The following is a 23,749-nucleotide window of genomic DNA, read 5'->3' as shown; positions in this document are numbered from 1 at the left end:
AAACTGCAAGAGTGGTCAGAGAAATGGCAAATGGAATTCAACACCAGCAAGTGCAGCGTACTTAATATTGGAAGAACAAATACTGTCAATGTATAGAGCCTTAACAACATCAACCCAGAGAGGTCGAATTGTGAAAGAGACCTAGGGGTACTTGTAAGCCCGGACCTACGGCCTAGAAAACAGTGCGTTAATGTTCGAAATAAGGCAAACAGAGTATTGAGTTTTATATCTAGAAGTGTAAGTAATAAGAGTGCAGAGGTCATATTGCAACTATATCTTGCGTTAGTCAGGCCGCACCTCGATTATGCGGTTCAGTTCTGGTGCCCTTATTATAGAATGGATATCAATCAATTCACTGGAGTCGGTGCAGCGAAGAATGACGAAAATGATTCCGGGATTTAGAAACCTTCCATATCAAGATAGGTTAAAGAAACAAAACTTGCATTCCCTAGAAAGACGAAGAGTGCGGGGAGATATGATAGAAGTATTTAAGTGGGTGAAAGGAATCAATAAAGGCGATATAGATAAAGTTCTTATAATATCCGAGCAGGATAGGACTCGTAGCAACGGATTTAAGTTGGATAAGTTTAGGTTTAGGAGGGAGATAGGAAGGAACTGGTTCACAAATAGAGTGGTGGACGAGTGGAACAAGCTTAGCAACTTTGTAGTAAGTGCTGGAACGCTGGAAAGTTTTAAAAGGAGGCTAGATAGATTCATGGATGATAGAGTGGTAGTAACTCTCGACAGGAGCTGCCATGCACAGGCCAACCGACCTATTGCAGACTCCTTATTTTCTTATGTTCTTATGTTAGCTAGAAGTACTATACGGGTGTTACCACCGCGCTATTAACATTGTATGTAAATTCACTAATTCAGTTAGTTTTTCTCATTTCCAAGACCGGATCCATTAACTGTAATATTTGAGGAACACGTGCTCTCTAAGCAATATACTCGTAACAAACGTTCTAGAACCAGCATTATAAAACCTATAAGTTAAGTGGTCCTTATGTTGTAAAGCATTACCCATTATTGCGCAATCTAGTTACTCTTGCAATAACTCATGCACTGAATAAAAGGTAATCTTACGAAGTCAATGCATCGTTGATACAGTACATCGTTTATTTCGAGTAATTTCTTTTAACATCTAGTAGTTACGGAGTTACAGTTACGCTGTAATTATTGATTTATAAAAAAAATATCGACGTTATTAATAAATTTAATTTATAAATACTGTATATTGTAACACGTTTAGACTTACCATTTAACAATATATGTCAAGAGATAACGGGTATTGTAGCATATTACCATTAAAACATAAGAATGAACAATAAGTGGAACAGAAATAGCATAAAGTGCAGATTCGTGTGTAGGTAATGTTAGTTCAGGCTGCAAGCTGCCCAAATTATTGATCTGTGGCGGATGACACCCTTCCTGCTACCTCGTCACGTTTATGACCATGGCCGCCGTCACACCTGGCAACTCTCGCCTAAGGCAGAACCGTAGAATCTTTTATCTCTCCTCACCAGAATGTGTGGCGAAGGATTTGGTTTACTTGAAGATTCGTTCCCATGTAAGTTCACCTTGAGATTAACCATCCTAATGTTACCTAAGGATCCTGAGGGTGGTTAATCTTCAGGTGATACAAGGATTTTAATCTAACCTAACCCCCCCAGGTAGCCTTAGGGAGGTTACTCTTCAGGTAATGCGAGGATTATAACTTAACCTAACCTGCTCCATCTACCTACCCAAGGTATAAACACTGTGTGCTGCTCACCCTTCCTTCGCGCAAACTCCGTGTAATAATCGGTTGTGTTGTTCAAGCCGCTCAAGCATGGTGTTGGCGGATACTGCCTGGCAATTTTCACGTGACTCAGATAACAATAAACCAAATCTTTTTTGGGAGGGGTCATTTTGCATTAATAATATTTGTGCTTGTTTTGATGTATATATTTCTTTATATTAATAAACAACTCTCGCACTAGAAATGTACATATTCTTGAACGTCTAGAAAACAACACTTATCGTGATCGACCAGCATTGTTCAGTCACTGGAATGCTGCTGCCTATACACAGTGGCTTTGAAAGCTCAGGGTGCCAGGCAACCGCGGCCCACGCGAGAAACAGCGAGAGCAAAATTTGTAGGAAACTCCCACAAGGAGGTATTGAATAAATACAGCGATACTGACGATGTCGTGACTAAACATTATTACAACGCCCTTAACCTTGGAACATCCACCCAATGTCGGTTAACATAATTAACATTGATTATTTTTGAGGAATAACACGGATTCCATGAACTGCAGGCGAACTTGTAGCCAAAAACAAAGCACACGGACATCACTACCTACACCACGACTCCACATTAATTTTGCCTCACAACTTTTGAGACAAATTATGCAGTTCTAACACCCAGAGCAAATGTGAGACACGGTTGTTCCTCATAACATTTAGATGACAATAGCTAGCAGGTCAAGGTGGTGAGGAAAACACGAAATAAATTACGAAACTAAAATTTTACCCATGATCTACTGTACTAGCTCTTGTCACCTAAATTTTATGAGGGGCAACCGTGCCTCACCTTGCTCAGTGTTAGAACTGTATGTTACCGCAAATTCAGTGGAAATAGTCTACTAACCCCTTGTGTACGGCTTTAGCTAAATAAAATATTAAAAGTAGCGTTTCCACAATGAAAGAGTTAAAAGGGTAAATATTTAGAAGTTGCCACCACCTACTTATATATTGAGTGTTATAGAGGGAGAAAGAAAAAATAAAAATAATTTATTCTATACCGTTTTCATCGGAAATTTATATTTTTCGATTATTTTAATCGATAAAATTACGAACAATATTACTTGTTTATAGTGGCAGACTGCTACTGGAAGAACTTTGAAATAAAGGGAAAATGTGGAGGAAAATACAAAAAACAAACACTAAACTTTTGAAAATCTGACCTTATGTTTCTTACCCTTTAAAAATTCTAAAACTATTATTTTTTTTTACCTCGCTCATGTTTTCGATGATGGTGTTGTTTTCGGCTTTAAGTATGTGTTGTTTTCGGTGTTCAGATGAGGCGGGATCCACATCTCGAAAGTGATTCTTAACATTTTTACACGTTAGGAAACGTTAGGTAAGGTTTGTTTGGTGTTCTCTTTTTTTAATAGTATTTTACCCCACATTTTCCATCTACTTCAAAGCCCTGCCCACTTTGAACAAGTAATATTGTGAGTAATTTTATCGGTTAAAATATTCGAAAAATGTAAATTTCCAACGGAAACATTATAGAATAAACTATTTTTAGTGTTTTCTCTTTCTCTCTATATAAGACTCAATAAATTACAGGAACAGCCCGTTGCTATAATACCTGTATCTGTAAGTGTGCTTGTGATAAGAAGAGATACAGACGAGCTTTCTGTGGTCAAACTGTAAAATTTTAGCTTCGGTCATCCCTATATTTAGATATCCAAATTAACCTAACCTAACAGATTCCCGGATGACCGAAACTAAAATAATACCAGATCAAGGTGGCGAGGGACACACGAAGTAAATCAAGTCAACAAGCACAAGGTAATCGGCCAAAGATGCAACAACGACCCCACCCTCGATCTCGTACTCGTAATCTTACCTGGCTATACTTGGTAAAGTAAGGTTGTATGTAAAGGTGATTGTGATTGGTGGATCTATTTTTGGCTGTATAACTGTCAGGATAAATATTAAACAATGCAAAAGTAGGATTTTTATAATATTAAACTATAAGCTATCTAATAAAGTACTAAATCATACCAACCTTTATTGTTGATGAAACTCCTTTTAGCATTGTGTTCCATCATCAGAAATCCTGAGTGATTGGTAACTAGTAGATTGATGGCGTCTAGCTTCCGATCCCGGTAATTTTTGGCCGGATCACAACCCAGCAATCCATATTTTAGATTTCTAACTTTCTGTTCTCTACTAAAAAGTTATTCACATATCACTGCTTTCTTCATATTAATTTAGTCTCTTGTACGATAACGTTGCACCCATATATCCTAATATTTTTCTGCTTTGGAAGCGAGTGATACAGTATACCCAAACACGGAACAAGCCACACTCTTGCTCGCCGGGGCATGAGTAGCTTAGTTATTATAGGTTAATAATAAAAAATAATAATAAATAAATTCTTCGTGCAACTCAATGTTATACTTTCAGTTACAGTCCCCTGATTATAAGAAATATCTAGTGTTGCACCAAAAATACATTGTTTTTCACTGCTTAAACTTGAGTATATTCCCACCACTCACTATGTTTACATGTCTGTACGTGAAATGTTCCAAATTTCCAATACGCGGCTGTGCGTCTTCTTGTTGAGTGTTTATAATTTCGAGGGACACACCCACCTGGTAATTAGGTGATCATTGTTTTGAAAAATATGCTGAATACTAATAAAAAAATATATCATTGCAATTGCTGTTTGACACTGCAATCGCATTCAGCTCATACGGCCATGTTTGAACTGTACAGTCAACAACGAAAGTCCGTTCGCCTCTCCCCCTGAACCACGAACACAGAGATTCAGACTCATGAATTCGAAATTTTTTTGGACAGAATAATGTATCATTCTACTGCTTCGGATTCACGAGTCTGAATCTCGAGGTTCGTGGTTCAGGTGAAGAGGCGAACGGACTAGAGACGTTGACTGTACTGATCGCTATAAGAACAACCACTGTAAAAAAATATCAAGTGAACTTCTGTGTTTACGCCTTGCCAATCTCACTTTTGTACTTAACTGTGCTGAAATTCCTTGTTAAGTGACCCCTTTCCTCCCTTGTTATCATATATGTACAACTTATGTCATCTGTATATTTTTAGATGATAACTACTTTACTGTATTTGTTAATAATCCGTTAATTATTATTATCTTAATATTGACCAATTTTCATCACACACCTCGTATGTTTTCTTCAGTGTTATAAGCTATTGTGTGTAGAACGCCGCGGCCCTCTCGTCTCTTGTACTCCACTGGTTGCTACTTGTCGTCCTTGCTTTGTGACGTTCACACACTTAATTTTCAGTTTCACACGTTGATGACAGTCACTGTGGGTGACGTGTCGTTCACCACCAGCTGCTTGCTTATTGGTTCAGTGGACTCTTTGTACTGGGGTCTAGACCTGATCAGACCCACTGGCAATGGTTTATATAAGGTTGGGATCTATTAGGGCTGGGAAACATTCCTGCAGCTCCCAATGTACGAGTACTTGTTTGAAAATTTATGACTTTTGACACGTCTGTGTATGTTCACCCCTTCCAACTGTTGCGTTGTATCTTTTGTCAGGTTACCTTTCACTGTGAGGGTTATTTTTCAAGTGCGGCTTGAAGTAATCAGCGATCTTTTCTTGGTCACGTATTTTTTTTTTTGAGTGACATGTATTGTCCAAGTCTCAGCTTTGTGAATATATTCCAGTAGTGGTGAACGTGAGTCAGACGACCTTGTTTGCTCACCGCCTGGTTCGTATATCCCGAAGTGCCGTTATAATGTTTCTTCACAGCTCTGTGATGTGAACATGACTCCATGATGAGAGAGGTTGCCAATCTCCTTTGCTGATATTGGTTAATGTTCAAAAATTTATTTAACCAGAAAAATACAGGTACAAAGTTAACAATATCAACAATATTAACATGGATGAGCTAAGTTAGGGTAGGAGCAGCATTACTTGCACCTGAAAAATACAGTAAATTTAAATCGTGCTCATAGGGGGTTAAGCCATCGTACTCAAGGGGTTAAAGACTGGAATCCATTAGCATTCTATAGACAAATTTAATGGCTAGGTTAGAATCTATTATGACAGTGGGCCCATTTACCATTAGTTCTTGTAAGAATGAGTCACCCCCCTTATTTCATCAATCAAGGATGATGTAAAAAAATGCCCCTCATCGTGTATAGAGGTTGTTTGTTTTATTTTATTTTTCCCGGGGTTAAAGTGGAATAGGTGGAGTAACTTCCGCCAGTAAGAGAGAACACACCCGTGACATAAACACCAGTGACGAAAACTATCATCCGGCGACACCCATCCTATGGACCTTCCTCCATCCGCACGCCACAACACTCACAACACTGGCCCTACCACATCACTGTTTTTGAGGACACTGTGTGAAACGAGTCCAGAAATAACTGTGGTGGAAAAATGCACATGGGTTAACACTTGTATGCTGTACGTGAGCTCTCTTGAGTTATCCTTGGCTAAATCAACTTATTGTTAACTTTTGTTTGGATAGTTGCACTGTCTATATGTGCACGATGAATCAATGTGAACTTGTATGGCGATTTGACTGAATATCTTTACAGTATACCCTGTCTATAAAACTATTTGTCTACCTATCTCATTTTTGAGAGAAAACGGGTAAAACAAAGACCCGCCCAAGCTACTATTATGTGGAGGGCGTCAGCTGGTAGTCAGACAATAGTGAGCACATCCGCTTGGCATTTAATCACGAACTTTTTTCTTACATCATAATCTTCAGCGTGGTGTTCAGTGTAACACTCAGAAAAGATGTTCACAGAACTGACAGACACAGTTCATAAAGAGAGGAATTAACACCCACACACAAGCTGCCACAATTGTAGTACAGAATATCGTCAGCATTGTACTGGTACTTATGATGAGGAATTATGATTAGATGTAAGAAAGAGTAATACCACACAGGGTTATTATCTTGTGTACAGTTCCTGGTCATCACCAGCCTCGGCCCAGTCAAGGAAACCAGTTTGACCCCAACAACCTCGACCACGGAAAACGGTACCTGCTGTATAGTATGTGTCATGAGTTAATGCATGTACTGTTTACACAATACTTATAAAAAACACTCACGCTTTGGCATACTGTATATCCACACGCCTTGTATCGTACTGATCGCTCCAAGAATTCCCCTATCTAACCAATGTAAAACTCATCTGTTTCATGGATTACTTGTGTGTTCATTCCCTGCCTCTATTTACTGATAGATGTATTTGAGGAATTAATACTGAGATTCACAGAGAAGTGGTTCAGGTAATACAGGTGTTAATATATATACAGGGTCCGGCAAAGAAACATGACGGTTTTTAAACAAGGCTGTGCTCGAAACCATTGGAGTTGAGGAAGTGATCTTGAGCGCACGTGCAGTTCAACTGAACTGAGTTGAAACAGAACATAAAGGGATGACGTGGCAGAAATACCTCTCGAAATGACACATCAAGTAATTGGGAATTTTCACTCCCGACTGCAACAATGTGTAAATAACAATGGACGCCATCTCACTAATGTAATTTTTAAGAAGTGATTCTTGTGAATAAAATGCTTTGAGATGTACTGCAGTTTGGTTAATAAATTTAGGTAAAAAGTCAATCTATTTTTTTTCTTCAAAACCGTCAGGTTTCTCTGCCGGACCCCACTATAATCAGGTGACTGTTTTCGGTACGAGGATAATTTTTGTCGGTTTTTAATTATGGTTGTTCCTAGTTATTTCATTTATAATATACTGTACATACTACACACATAAACATTTAAATTACACACACACACACACACACGAGACATCTGCCCTTACCACAAGTGCCACCCGAGTCTCATCGCATCTAGTTCGTTGTTGTCACTGAGTGTGTCACTGCCAGTGTTACTGACCATTACTCACCAAGTGTCAATGTTTCTACAACACACAACTTGGAAACATCAACAACACTCATTAATAGGCTTAGGATAATTATGCATTTAAAAATGGCTAAATATGCATGCAAATATGCAGTAAAAACTGAGAAAATATGCACTTAAATATGCACTTTAAAATAAGTTAATAAATAATAACTACTAAGTTAATAACTCCTTTTCTGTACATTTTCTCAGTGAATTTACTTTCCCAGACAGATGTCGCCGAAGTAGGATTTTTCAAAGAAGGATTAAATACAAAAAACAATATACTGACATAAAGTAATTTAATTAACAATTCTGGAAAAGTTTTCCTTTTAAGAAAATAGAAGAACAAAAGAGTGTCAGGAGGGAACTAATGGAGCCCGTGCATCTATACCCTGCCTGGCTGAACACGAACCCATCACGTACAGTTCATGTCCACTGACCAGCCAATCACGGCCTAGCTAACCACAGCCTGATGTTGAGCTAAATAAACGTCAATTAAGTATGTTCCTTTTGGATATTATGACGCTAAAACAAAATCGCGTATTTTCGATTTTGTATTAGTGCAATAAATGGACTGTTATATTTCAAATATCAGTAATTTCTGCCCCAGCGTTGCTTGTATGCTCGCGAATTTTTTGACCCTTGAGGTTGAAGAATGTTTTATAATATTTTGGAATTTTCCAAATACATGCCTTATAAAACAAAACATTATGAATATGCACTTTAGCTCAAAAATGGCTTAAATATGCATTTGCATATGCACATATGCAAATGCATAATTATCCTAAGCCTACTCATTAGTTATTACTCGTCTATTATTAGTGTACAGCCTGTGCTCTTGATACACTTGTATTACCTACACACCTGTACTGCTGACACACCTGCACTGCTGACACACCTGTACTGCTGACACACCTGTACTGCTGACACCTGTACTGCTGACACACTTGTACTGCTGACACACTTGTACTGCTGACACACTTGTACTGCTGACACACCTGTACTGCTGACACACCTGACATACCTGTACTGCTGATACACCTGTACTGCTGACACACCCTGTACCTGCTGTCACACCTTGTACTGCTGACACACCTGTACTGCTGACACACTTGTACTGCTGACATACCTGTACTGCTGACACACCAGTAATGCTGACACCTGTACTGCTGACACACTTGTACTGCTGACATACTTGTACTGTTGATACACCTGTACTGCTGACACACCTGTACTGCTGACACACCTGTACTTCTGACACACTTGTGCTGCTGACACACCTGTACTGCTGACATATCTGTATTGTTGATATACCTGTACTGCTGACACTTGTGCTGTTGACACACCTGTACTGCTGACACATTTGTACTGTTCACACACCAGTACTGCTGACACCTGTACTGCTGACACACTTGTACTGCTGACATACCTGTACTGTTGATACACCTGTTGGCTACTGCTGAACATTTAGTACCCGTACTGTTAACATACTTCTACAGTTCTTATACTGTACTCGTATCTCTCCCTCACAACGCACACCTGTACTGCTCGCACACCTGTACAACTCACACACTTTTGTTTACACACACACACACACAACAAACAGTGATATGAGCCAACATCACCTTAGCATACAGCGATTCGTCTTGGTTCAACACAAGGTTCATGTAGCGGATCGAGAACATAAAGGTTATTAAACAATATATTCAACATCGAGTCTTGATAAAACAAACTAATCTTGGACACGGCGATGGTAGTCTTGGCTTATTTCACCTTAAGATAAACCACCCTAAAGCTAGCTCAACCTAACCTAGCTTAACCTAACCAAATCCTAACCTAACCTAACCTAACACACCCCCCCCCCCTTTCGGTAGCGTAAAGGTGTCTAATCATCAGGAGAAATGAGCTGGGGGTGCCTAATCTTCCTGACTATAATATGGTGATTGGTAACGATTCCAAATTAGCAAACAATACAGTTAATAACGTTAATAATAATTTTGGGGATTTTATAGAAGACAAATTTTCAGTCTCACTTGTATGATGTTAGTACAGAGCGATGACCCACACAAGTTAGGGCACATGGCAGAACATAATGTGGACCACCTCCTCAGATTCTGTCTCTCATTCTTAGCTTATATCACCTGAAGATTAATAACACTCAAACAATATACCTAGGGGGTTTAGGTTAGGGTAGAGTTAGAGTTAGGTTGGGTCGGGTTAGTTTAGAGATGGTAGGTTAGAGTGAGTTAGGTTGGGTCGGGTTAGTCTAGCTTAGAGATGGTAGGTTAGAGTGAGTTAGGTTGGGTTAGGTTAGAGTTAGGTTTGATTTTGTTAGTCTGATTCAGTTACGTAATAAAGTGAGTTAGATTAGGTTTAGGTAGAGTTAGTGTTTTATCTTAAAGTGAAATAAGCTGGGAGAGGAGGTGAGGGGAAGGGACAGAGAGGGGTGGTGGATGGGAGGGGGAGGTGGACGGGAGGGGCGGGGAGAAGGGGAGGGGGAATCTAAAGGTAACTTACACATTGAATAAATACATTATATAAGAACACTCAGACACTCAAGATCTTCAGTACGTGATGTTAACGAAGAGGATTAGCTAATCTTCCGACCCGGGACGTTCACCCCCACACACCTGAACACACACACAGTGACTGACAGCTCTCCCCTTTCTCCCGCATCTTATTAACTATTAAATACCCCAGCTTATTTCACCTGAGGATACAACAACCACGATAATAATAATAATATTTGAAAAATCTATATAGTTACCAATTTAAGGTATACTGTATAGTTTGTGTGTATAGTTTTTGCATTGAAAATATAGTGAAATAAGTAATTCGCTGATTACGGTCGATGTTGGAGTTCTCAAAAGTTGTAGCGTTAAATTTTTCTCACTACTGGAGATATAAGATGGCACCTAACTGTTACTACAAAAATAACCTCCTCAGTGGAAGTAACATTACCATGGGACTATTGTACCGAATGGAGAGACGTTCTTTGGGGGAGGGGAGGGGGGTTAGAATACAGAAAAAAAATGAGAAAAAATATTAAAATAAAGTTACGTGGCGTGTACTGAGTATATAAACAGTGTGTGTTGTGTTTACCGAAGTGGACGGGTACGTGGTGGACAAGGGGCCTCTTCTCTCCTGCTACGGATGAGTCAGTCAGCCTCCCTCCCTCCCTCCCTCCCTCCCACCCACCCCCACCCCTCTCCGCACGACTAATATCCGCTTAGCTGATATCATTATTATAACACGTAGCTGAGAATATTAATGTACAGTACACAGTCAGGAGGTAAAATTTAACAACACAAGTATGAGAGATACAATACACAAATAAATACTTATGTTCCACCAAGAGTATATGATTCACCGTTATATACTTGGTGACTGGCCAAACGGGCTCCAGTCCTAATAAGCTCCAACCTAACCTAACCTAACCTAACCTAACCTATCCTAACTTCGCCTAACCTAATTTAACCTATCCTAGCCTAACCTAACAACCTAAACTACCCTAACATCACCTATCCTAACATAACCTGATTTGACATAACACCACCTGACATAACACCACCTAACATAACTCCTCTCCCCGGGTACCATTAGAGTGTTTAATCCTCAGGTGAAATAAGCTGGGGTGTCTAAGCTTAAGATAATCCAGCTTATCATTATGATAATTAATACATTACTTTCTCAACGTTATTATTGTTGTACTTTATAGATCACATCTCTTATTATTATTATTACTTGTGTGTGTGTGTGTGTGTGTGTGTGTGTGTGGGTGGTGAACGAAATGTCTGTTTACACTGGCTCACGTCCACACCCGGATGTTGTACCGTTTAAGGAACTAGCGTGATTGTGTGTGGTGGTGTGAGTGCGTGGTGGTATGAGTGTGTGGTGGTGTAGGTGTGTGGTGGTGTGGACGTGTGGTGGTGTAGGTGTGTGGTGGTATACTGTGGGTGTGTGGTGGCGGTAGCGTGGGTGTGTGGTGGTTGTGTGATGGTGTTGTGGGTGTGTGGAATTGGTGGTGGTGGTGTGGGTGTATGGTGGTGGTAATAGTGTGACTGTGTAGTGGTGACTGTGGTGGTAGTGTATAGTGATGTGGGTGTGTAGTGGCGCGGGTGGAGGTGTATGATTGTGTGGTAGGTAGTGTGGGTGTGTGGTGGTATGGGTGGTGGTGTAGGTGTGTGGTGGTGGTGGTGATAGTGTGGATGTGTGAGTGAACTGGTGTGGGTGTGTGGTGGTGGTGGTGTGGGTGTGTGGAACGCTTGGATTGATAAAAAAATATAACTGAAGCGCATTGTAATTAATTGCATAATATTTAGTACAGTAATTGTATTTGAAGATTTAAAACGAAAAATAACTACAGTAATTATATTTGAAACTTGCTGTTCAGTTTTAATTCCATAGAAATTGAAGGATTACCGACAATAGGAAAATATGTTTGACCTATAAATAATGCCTCCGGTTGCACTGAGACGCGTCTGGTACTCGTACGCCAAGGGTGGGCAAACTGGGCATTCTCGGTTCTGAACGTTTCATGTCCAAGTTACCGAGTGGCTAAGAGGGGCGGGCGGACTCAGGACGCGGAGCAGTGTAGAAACAAATTAAGTTTTTATCTGCGTTTTACCAGTCTTATTTTTGTCGAAGATGTTTGATACTTAGGGTTTTATTGTCTTTTTTTAATCGTTATGAATTTTGTGTTAAATAAGCCACAATTTCGTGTGTTTTATGAAAATTTTTCGATTCGTAATAACCCCCTATGACGAGTTATAGTGAAATGAATGTAAATTTGTTTCGCATTGTTTTTTTGTTTATTTTTTGTATTGATCATGATTTGGTCAGGCTACAATTTGGTCTTACTTTCATGCATGGTTTTTTTTTTTTTTGTGTGTGGTGAAGTCCCGTGTGTGGTGTAACAGATGGTGTCTGGGTAGTGTGGTGTGACAAATGGTGCCTGCCGCTGCCTGCCTGAGCCTGGGTAAGTGTGTGCAGTGGTGGTGTGCGGTGATGGCGGTGTGCGGTGATGGCGGTGTGCGGTGATGGCGGTGTGCGGTGATGGTGGTGTGTGATGGCGGTGTGCGGTGGCGAAAATCTTTCTCTGGTCAAACTAGTAATATTGCCATGGTCAAGTTTTACAAGAGTTATGTAGCGCATTTCCTTGACAAAATAAACCGTAATATTTAAAGTCTTGTGATAACTATTTATTGATTAATTAATTTACCTTTCAGATACGACACAAGGCTGAATGTGTCAAGTAATGGAGTGAGGAAGATATGAGAAACTTATCCACGGGAGAACTGTCGGTGTCACCAAGTTTTTTACGTTGACCTGAGATACCTTCCGACCTGTATGACCTCACCCCGTAGTGGTCCAACGAGGGAGGGTGAGGAATCCCAATCTTACCCTAACATGAAGAACATTGCTTCCTCTCAAAATGAAGGCAGCCTCAACCTCTATCCTTGTCTGGAGAACATGAACCTCGGCACACCGCCAGGTTCCCGTCGCAGCAATGTAACCAACAAGAGCGGCGGTGACACGGGCATGGCCACTCCCAGCACCGCACCCCTCAGCCCCCTCACAGCGCGCCGCCTACGTGAGTATTCATGAATACCCTGGATCACGGGGCAGACAGCTAGACGTGGCAGGGTGCGTCGTGCAGCAACTGTGTTATTGTGATTTTTAGTTCCTTTTGTTATTCTCTTCCCGTCTCTTCATTATCCCGTTCTTCTATTTTATCCCCTTCTTTATTATCTGTCTTTTAATTCTCTTTTATATCTGTATTCATGTCTTTTTTTGTCCCCTAGTCTTGTTTGTATTAATGTCCTCCCGTTTCTTCCCTGTATCTTTCTTCCTTTGTTTTCCCCTCTATATATTTTTTTTTTTTATTTGCCCACGAGGGGACTAGTTTATTGGGCACCCCCATCCTGTGCAAGGTGAAGCGGCGCAAAAGCGTTTACAGCGCCCATCTGCGAAGCATGCTATCACCTGTGTCTGAACTCGTCTTGACCTCGTCTTGTTTGGGTACAAAGTTGTCAAGTCATCGATAATTATCACATACACACACCACCACCACCACCACTACACCATCCTCTGCTAGCGGCAAAATCAAAATCAATCCTCGACACCGGCTCCTACTACCACCTGAGATCCCCAGCCCGAGAATTGCTGTTCGACACCACAACCGCATCCAGCCCATACGTGCACGAACTGACCGCTATAAGAACAGCCGAGTCCCAACCATTGTAAAAATTATCAATAACTTGTAATAAACCAGTGTATTCACTCCCAGTAAATACTACTTCTTGCACTGTCACTATGTTGAAATGCCCTGTAATTTGAGCTTTTCCCCATCTAGTTATTATATATCTTATTTGTATCACTTACGTTACTTGTATATTATTTGTAATTCGAAACCCATTCCCCAAATATGTAACTGTATATTTTCAGCCAAGCTCTTTCAATAAACAGTTAATTATTATTATTATTATTTTCACACTCGCCAGCTTGTTGTGTGTGTGACTTCCCTGACCTCGTCTTATGCGCCTGGAACGATTAGCATCAGCTGAAGATTAGACACCCTCGCTTATTTCACCTGAAGATTAACCACCATATCGCTACCTGGGTGTGTTAGATAAAGTTAGGGTAGGTTACTGTAGGTTAGTTTAGTATAGGTTAAGTTGGTGCAGGTAAAACCGGTTTAGGTTAATAAATTATGTTAATTTAGGTTAAGTTAGGTTAGTATTAAGGGGGTTAAACTTAAGGTGATATAAGCTAGGGGGTGTAATCTTCAGGCGATCCGTTATATTAACTCAATACGGAAGAGCTATTACAGTAGATATTATGAACTTATGACACAACAACATCTTCATGCTGGCGAGACATCCTCAGTACTTAACTCAGCATATCTTAATGCTGGCCAGATCGGGCCCACAACATGACGCTTATGAAGCACATTGGTGGAAAGCTGCAGTTAGATAGATAGATAGATAAATTTATTGATAGATGGATAGTAGGTAGTAAGCAGGTACCAAACAGGGAGGTACTACCGCCTGGGAAGATATTGGAAGCATAATGTGTTGTCTAATGGTAGACCCTGCTGCCATATGGCAACACGAAAATTGTGACCAAGTCCCAGGTTGCTGATCTGACTTTCTGCTTCATTTACACACAATTGCAGGGTCTCAATTATTTCTCTTACTATTGACAACACAACATACATATAATGTTTCTCACTTGATTTTTTTCAGTTTTGTATTTCTTTATGGTTCTTTGTTAGTGTTATTATAATTTTTATTTTATTTTATTTTAAAATTTGCATTTAATATAAATTTATTTACTATGAATAATAATAATAATAATAATAATAATAATAATAATAATAATAATAATAATAATAATAATAATTATTATTATTATTATTATTATTATTTAGTATTAGTATTAGTATAATTAATGGCAAATTTTATTATTATTAAACAATTGGAAGGATTAATGCTTATTTACATAAAAAACTGTTCCACACTTGGTGTTTACGGCGGACATGTACTGTACAGGGGAGCTGGGACCTCGTGTTGAGGAGATGACCACGCAGCTGGCCACCGCCACTTCAGGAGCTGGCAAAGTGTTAGCTGCTGGGGTCAGGAACTTGACTGCACAGGTGAGTTATGTATAATGTCCTTACTCTCCCCTCAGCTAAAATAACACCAAATTCATTAACCTTAGCTAAGATGACCCCCAACTCTTTCCCGCAGGCTTAGCTGAAACTCCCCCAAACTCTTATCCACATATGGTAATGACAGACAAATAAGAGTTGGCAACCCCACGCGCGTACTCAACAATATTCTACTGTACAGTACAATCTATATTTCTTGTCAGTCTTTCTCCAGTCTGTTTGTGTATCATACATACAATCGTAGGCTGCTTTATCCTATAATATTTGTATGCAAACCTTTTGTATAACTTTATTTATATTTCTAATGGATAAAAATATGGTGATTTAAAAATTATTTATCACTAAAAGCTGTTCAGTGCGTCAAACTCCACTAATTTCATAAGTTTGTCCTTTCCCCCATTTACGGCTACGTTTTCTATCACTTAGCAACGTAAACTAACACACTGTAACAAGCATGTTCTTCATTTTCAACAGCCATCTTCTCTTCTTGTGGTGAGTATTAAAACTTTAAAACAATTATAGACATTACTCATGGCTAAAAATGTATTAATTAAAAAACTCCACTGCATGTAATTATTTTCATTCTTCATGGGCATGTTTTCAATCGCTTACCATCATGGGCTAATATAACATCATGCATTTTAAATTCCCCACTTTTCATATTTTTATTGTATTAATGAATTATATTATTAAATTAAAACACATTTACTATAAAATAACACATTACACTAATACTAATATTACAAACTAAAGAAAATTTCAGATATAATTTTTGATGTCCTAGTGTTACAAACATAGTGAGGTGTTTTAAGGGCTTTTGTTGTTGAAACGCAGTAATAACATTATTAGAACAACAACTAACCCTTTAATTCCCATGGAATCAATGGTCACTATAATAAGTTCTATAACGTTAGCACGAGAGGTGAAAGAACATTGGATGTTGGTATGAACCTTCTACATGATGCTATCAGTCTTTCATCCTCTCCCACGACCACACACTCAACCTTTCACTCCCCCACGATCACACACTCAACCTCTCACTCTCTCACAAGCACACACTCAAATTCTCACTCCCTCACGACCACACACTCAACATTTCACTTTCCCACGTCCACACTCGACACCTCCACTCCCCCAAGACCGCACACTCAAGTTGCCAACAGTACATAACAGAGAACCACCGACAGTGCCAATAGTGCCTAACAGTGAGAATTGTGAACTCTTGGAACAATGCCAGAGTGCTGTGACGTCACTGAGTGTGAGCTCTTTCAAGGCCAGACTTGACCAACACTGGGGCAGGTTCCTGGGAGATTAGAGCTCCTGAAATTGCCTAGCTTATACTACAGACGGGTAAGGAGAGACTTAATTGAGGTTTATAAACATCCTAAAGGGCACTACTCACTCGAGTGTCCTTTTTTTTTTATTGGGCACCCCCCTACATCCTTGTGTAAGGTGAAGCGCAGAAGCGTTTACAGCGCCCAACAGAGAAGCATGCTACGTTCATGCTTGCCTTTATGTCTCATGAGTTAAGGGCTAACTTCAACTAGGAGCTAATCTGAACTTTTACTTTTACCCTCTTCACCACTGATCAGCTCGTTAGCCACTTGGGCGATCGGTCACGTCTCTGTTACTTTTCCTTTTCTTTTATCCTCTTCACCACTGATCAACTCGTTAGCCGCTTGGGCGATCGGTCACGTCTCTTGTTACGCACTGTTGGCAAGTACTGGGCATGCACCGGCTCCTGAATGTACCTGAACCTGCTCCAGTGTTGGTCAAGTCTTGTCTTGAAAGGGCTCACACTTGGTGCCGTCACAACACTTTCTGGTAAATTGTTCCAACAGTTCACAACTCTCACTCCGAAAAAGTTTGCCCTCACAGTTTTCTGGACTTGCGGCTTCTTCAATCTTGAGCTCTGACCCCTTGTCGGGCGAGTGTCCACCAGCTCCAAGTAAGGACACTCGTCTGAGTAGTGCCCCCTGAGATGCTTATACACATCAATTAGGTCTCCCCTTGCCCGACTGTAGTATAGGAACCATTGAGAACATAAACTTTATCTGATGGGACGTATTTTGCACGAGTCTCCATACCAGCTGGATCACTCCCATGGTTGAGCTCAGTCAACCCGAAGCATCCAATTACTTCTCCTTTCGCAAGTCTGGGAAGATATTTTGTTCTCTGTTCTTCTGTACCAAAGTCCCAGATGGGGTACATGACATGTGATCAGTGGCGTAGCTAGAGTGTGTGCCGCCCGGGGCGGCCCTTGAGTTTGCCGCCCCCCCGTGCCCCCACAAAAAATACATATTGCACAGTGACTCACTCTATATATATATATATATATATATATATATATATATATATATATATATATATATATATATATATATATATATATATATATATATATATATATATATATATATTAAATAGTTTGTGTACCATTATAATATTACTGTACTTTCACATACTCAAATATAGTATGCTTTAAATACACACCAAACATACTTAAACTTTATAAGTAACAGTTAAACAAAAAGCAAAAACGACATATAGGATAGGGAAAAAAGTAAAAAAGTGTAAAAAATTAGGACCATCTTTATTTCTGAAATGAAAACTACAACTTTCTACAAAGTAACTTTTCTTGTTTTTTTGTTGGCAAATTCTTCAATGACATTGTCAAAAACTATTTCATCTGTCAATTGTCGCTCTATAGACAGTATGGCAAGATTTCTCAACCGCAAGGTGCTCATAGTAGATCTTAAGTAATTCTTGATCAGTTTTAGTTTCGAAAAACTCCTCTCACAGGTAGTAACACTAACAGCAATTGTGAGGAAAATCCTCAGCATTATTACTATATTTGGAACCGAGTTCCCAAGGTTATACTTTTGAATAAACTGCAAAAGTTCAAGGGGGCCTTCTTTCCACGTCTGTATTCTGTCTTTAATAGTTATAGCAGCAACAGCAACAAAATGCTGAAGTCTTTTTTTCTCAACGAGGAACTCCTCTTTATCAATGTCGTCGTGGTCGTGATCTATTTGACCCAAAAGTGCCGCCCGGGGCGGACCGCCCCCCCCCGTCCCCCCCTAGCTACGCTAGTGCATGTGATGACTGAACAGACATTGCAGATCTGTAAGCAGAATAGCTAGGCAAGTTCAGGCACTCCAATCTCTCAGGGTAGCTGAGGTGCCAAAGTGCAACCTTATACTTGACAAATCTTCTGAAGCAGTGTGATTTGTTTCCTGCTATTTGAGAAGCCCTATTGATCTCCATGACACTTCAGGCCTCCATTTGTGAAGTAGAGCAGTCATTTAGCACACTGAGTCGTGTCATGACACCGCTTCAGTTAACAATGCCAAATGAATGCTTGTCTGGATTGTGCATGGTCAGTGTGAAATGCCAGGTGTTAGATAGAAAGGAAGCCTTCATTGAAGATGTGATAGATCGTTTTGGATCTGATAAGCTCTGCCTGTAGTACAAGTATTGTATTTATTTAACCATTGACGTTATGTTGCTAATACCTGGACTGTATTTTGAGCAAGTTACCATCGTGACAGGTAGCTAGCATTGGCTATCCCTAGTTTATCAGGATTATTGATATAAAATTAATTATCGTTAGTCTTTAATGCTTAAGGTCAACCCTCTGATAATTTTAGGGAGTAATGAATATGTGATAGCTGTAATAAGTGATATTGCTCATCCTACAGCAATAAAAAATATGGGAACTCAATTATACTTTTTAATACTTTTTGAATAAACTGATGTCAGGTCTTGTCTTGCTTTCTTTCACCCCCTGGAGAACACACACACACACACACACACACACACACACGCACACACACACACACTTTTCTCAGGACAATATACACAACCCCTCAACCTCTTATGGAGTAATATAATTTCAAGTTATTCTCTTAAAGGGCACTAAGACACTGATGGAGCCAATGGAAAAGTCAAAGTTTGGATGGCTTGATGCCCTGATGGCTCTCTTCAGTATTGGGTTGTTCTACTTCGATGTGGTATCTGACATCTTTGTGGCGTATTACATGTACGACGACCCTGAAACTGAAGTTTGGTTCCGCTCTACAGTTCTATTCCTAGGTGAGGAAATGTATATACTCTACTGTATGTGTCTAATTTTTTTTTCGTTCTTATTATCCCATAACGTGTTTTGATAAAGAGTATCCAGAATCAAAATGTATTATTTTTATTCATACACTGCCATTCATTATCTGATTGTGATGTAACATATGTGTTTTGTTACGGTTTCCCCTCTTGCTTCCACGACAAGTTTCCAAGGTAAAGTCCTCAGGTTTAGCATTGTTGTTTATTCATGTGCTAGCATCACCCCTTTGGCATCATGACACTGCTTTCTGGACATCCATCTCACCTCTCATCTTGTGTCTCTTTGACCTCATCCTTCCTTCTCCCTTCTTGTTCATGGACTTCTTCTCTTTCTCCCATCATCCACTTCTGAAATATGCACACATTTTCATATCTTTCATTTCTCATTCTTTCAGTATGTCAGCACCATCTGAGCAAATTGTAGTCAGCTGTTCTCCAACACTCCTCTCACCTCTACATCTTCATATATCTGACCCTCGTAATCTCCACGTTGTCTTCACCCGACACATTGCTCTCAAACACATAATTTCTATCTCTTCCAATGTGTTTCTTCCTCTAACATCAAAGGTATTTTTAAATGGCAATATAATGTATGTACGCTAATGGGATATGACCAGCAAGTTTTTTACTACAAGATTAAGAAAACTATTGTATAATCGGGAAGGTGTAACTCTGGAAATTTACTTTGTTGGATCCAATATAAAACGAGTCAATCTGAAGATTAGACACCCCAGCTTATTTTACCTGAAGATTAACCACACTAATGCTACTGTAATTGAACCCAATCCCCACAGATAGCATTGGGGTGGTTAATATTCAGGTGAAGTAAGCTGGGGTGTGTAATCTTCAGAATGATCTGCAAAATGTATAAATAATCGTTGTGTCTTAACATTTTTATAATTATCATTTCATTCCTCACAGTCATACCTCTGTTAGTGGTGAATGCCTTCAGCATATACTGGTACTGGTTTGATGAACATGTGTGTGAGTCGGAGGAGATGTGTTACATGTTGCCCAAGGCTTCACCCTGTGTGTGGGGCATCAGGATCATCACCCACCTCCTGCTGCAGGGAACTGTTCTCAGGTCAGTGTGGCAGGTCATGAATACCTGTATAAGACCATCTCAGGGTAATGATAGATTGTTCTGCCTATGGAGCTCAGTCATAATATCCAAATACAGGGTATTAACTTATTCCAGCCATATGGGTAAAGGTACAGGTTGTACCTCTCTAGTCCAGCAACCTCGGGACCTGACTGGTGCCGGACCATGGTAATTTCCGGACCATGGAAATTCACCCTCGAAACACCCTACATAAAGCCTAAAAACATAAGACAGGAAATAAATAAATAAGACAAAGTAATACTGTTAAAATACTATTTCAATTACCTTTAATGCTACCATAATTCTGCTTCCAAAGTGAAGTGAGGGTACTATAACTCAAATTACATTTGAGCTACATCAGGGATGTTGGCTATTCGGCAAACTAAAATCGTTCCAGACTACGGGAGTTTCCGGACCACAGAATGCCGGACTAGAGAGGTACAACCTGTACTGTAAATACAGGTACTGTACTGTACTATTTACAGGTTAGAGGCTGTAATACTGTAGCTCAGTCAGAGTTAATATGAAAAAGGTCTTTCCTGGTAAGTAATATCTCTGGTGGCCGGAATCCCTCTTAGCCAGAACTCTACGATAGCCAGAATTGAAATTTGCTTGGAATTTTTCTGGAACTTTCTCTGAATTCCAGTTTTGAGAATGATTTTTCAAGGTTGAAAATCAGGTGCATTTTCTGGAAAATGCTGAGAAAAATTCCTGAAACTCTTTTAATTTTTTTTTCCTGTTCTGGGAGCAAATTCTGAGGATGAAATAATGTGCAATTTCTAGAAAAATCCAAGAAACTTTAAACAGTACGTACAGTACCGGGGAAAAATCCCTTCCGGGGATGGGATTTTTTCCACATTTGAGAGAGACGTCTTGTTACCCAGAAATCTCTCATTCCTGGAAGTGCTCTGCACCAATTGTTCCAGCTATCAAGGATATCACTTATTTATGTAATTTACTAATGCATTCCAAATTAAAGTTTAGATGTTCTTAGTTCAACTACTTTTTATTTTAGAAAATTGAGGTTGAATTTAATATTTAGCTAATGATTCTCAGTTCTTCTTTACAGGTTCAACATTATACTGTAACTGTACACTACAGTACTGTACAATATTATAGTTCAACTACTAATTGCTGGATACAATTTTAAAGGACTTATTGAATGTTCAATTGAATACACATGGAAACTACTATTCTCCATAATTTTAACTTTACCAGTCATTGTGTATTTTTGTGTCATTTTAATGCTACTGTTATATTTCTGTAGCGTTCCTACCTTTCCCAGAGAGGCATGGGTCTGGTGTAGTGTATCATTTTTACCATTTTCCTATTTTTCCTGACTTACTTCTTTCTCAGAAATATAGAACAAAGGTACAGTATTGCGGTGTATTCAGACAACAAGTGTGAAATGTACTTTAATCTCAGTATTACTCTGAGTGGGATGATCATTATGTTTTGTACATGTCTCTGTCCTTCATTGTATCTCAACATAAACCTTCTAGATCAGGTGGCAACCAAGGTGAGTACAGTCGGCCCTTAACATACGCGGGGGTTAGGTAACAGAGATACCTGTGAATGTTAAAAATCCGTGTACTATTGCTGCCCCCGCCCCCCCCCCCCTAAAAAAACCCTGGCCCCCCATGTCCTTATTTACCGTATATACCTGTGTGTAGTTCGAGTTTTTAAGACCAAATTATTTGGCAAAAAATTCGGGGTCAACCTCTAAATGGGTAATAGTTTTGTTAGGTTGAAAATATTTACCAGTAACTACCAGTAAACAATGGAAACGAAGCACCAACGCACCACCAGCTGTGAGTGTCGGTACAGTTGCCAGGGCAGATCTCTTGCGTCATCATAGCAAGCCCAAAGTAGCCAAATGCATGGTATGGTATGCACAGGACGAGGTAAAACATAAAGTATTAATTTTTTAAAGTTTATTTATAGATACTGTACATAAATTTTTGTTCATTACATTTGAAACATCAATCTTTGTTAATTAAATTTGAAACAAAAGAAAACTACGATACCATATTTTCATTAAAATATTATATCAGAAGTATATTTTACCTTAACTGTGACTGAATGAATATATTCTCAGAAATAAATATGGAAATGTAATATTTTGGCCGAAATGACATACATATTACAGTGGAAAGTGGGATAAAATCATGACGAAAACAATGACTTTCGCTTTCTTTCGCTGTTCAAAAGATTTTACCGTAATTGCTTTTCGAATGGTTTTCAGTTAAAAACTGTTGTACTGTATTACAATAATATTCTATCCTATCATTAACCTCAAAATCCCACAACTGAAAACCATTTGAAAAGCGATTACGTTAACATATTTTGAACGAAAGAAAGCGAAAGTCATTGCTTTCGTCACAATTTTATCCCACTTTCCACTGTAATACGTACGTCATTTCAGCAAAAATATTACATTTCCATATTCTCAGAAATAAATAGTAGTTTTGCTGAAACGTAATGTATTTCAATGTAAATTAGGATAAACTACATGAAAACAAAAGACTTTACCTAACCTTCCGATGTTCAAGATATGTTACTCGTTTTTTCAATAGTTTTCGGTTAAAATACTGTTATATTAGTGATATTCTATTCATACTGTGCTTGATATAATACATTCACGGAAATGTAATATTTTTGCAACTACAATGCTGATGTCAACACAAGCGTGGTTACAGCGAGACTGACCGAGTGAGGGAGAGCTATGAGTGTGTGTGAGGTAGCGGGAGCGGGCGGTGTGCAGTGTTCGGTGCCGCGCGCGATTTGAATGTATTTCAATTACTTCAATGTACAGAATATTCCTTCGACTGGGGAATCTGCGTATTTGCGAATCCGTGAATGCTAAACCCGCGTATGTGAAGGGCCGACTGTATTTCAGTCTTTGGTTAGTTTTGAGCAGAATGTTTATAGCTGGGTCATGTCTTACAGGTACATAGATCTGCTTTATAGTGGGATTCAGACTAAAAGGAAAGAGTCATCAGTTGCCAACCATGACTACAGGTGCAATGGCAACCATCAAACCAACAGCTGTGCCCAGAAGAATCAAGTTGAAGACCATACAGCTCGCACTAATGGTATATCATAACTTCTTTTTGTACTTCTTAATTTTATCCTCTTCACCACTGATAGAGTCGTTAGCCGCTTGGGCGGTTGGTCATGTCTCTGTTACACACTGTTGGCAAGTATTGGGCA

General features: G+C 39.3%; 1 protein-coding gene across 5 annotated transcripts in view; it reads left to right on the top strand.

Moving 5' to 3' along the window:
* LOC121871478 (XK-related protein 7-like) overlaps positions 1 to 23,749 on the top strand; it is a 41,703-nt gene that overhangs the window by 3,546 nt on the left and 14,408 nt on the right. For 3 of the 5 annotated variants that reach the window (XM_042373828.1, XM_042373827.1, XM_042373829.1), the window contains exons 2-6: positions 12,872 to 13,236; positions 15,197 to 15,300; positions 19,230 to 19,410; positions 20,356 to 20,518; positions 23,486 to 23,631. In XM_042373828.1, coding sequence (XP_042229762.1) covers positions 12,993 to 13,236; positions 15,197 to 15,300; positions 19,230 to 19,410; positions 20,356 to 20,518; positions 23,486 to 23,631 — 838 coding nt within the window. In that variant the 5' untranslated portion in view covers positions 12,872 to 12,992. Of the gene's footprint in view, positions 1 to 6,692; positions 6,785 to 12,871; positions 13,237 to 15,196; positions 15,301 to 19,229; positions 19,411 to 20,355; positions 20,519 to 23,485; positions 23,632 to 23,749 lie in introns of those variants that run through there. The other 2 variants (XM_042373830.1, XM_042373826.1) reach the window with 2 other exon arrangements.

Source organism: Homarus americanus, unplaced genomic scaffold (assembly GCF_018991925.1).
Source record: "Homarus americanus isolate GMGI-L3 unplaced genomic scaffold, GMGI_Hamer_2.0 scaffold45698, whole genome shotgun sequence".
Lineage (NCBI taxonomy): Eukaryota > Metazoa > Arthropoda > Malacostraca > Decapoda > Nephropidae > Homarus > Homarus americanus.
The sequence above is the reverse complement of the archived record's forward strand: the minus strand, read 5'-3'. Positions and strand labels throughout refer to the sequence as shown.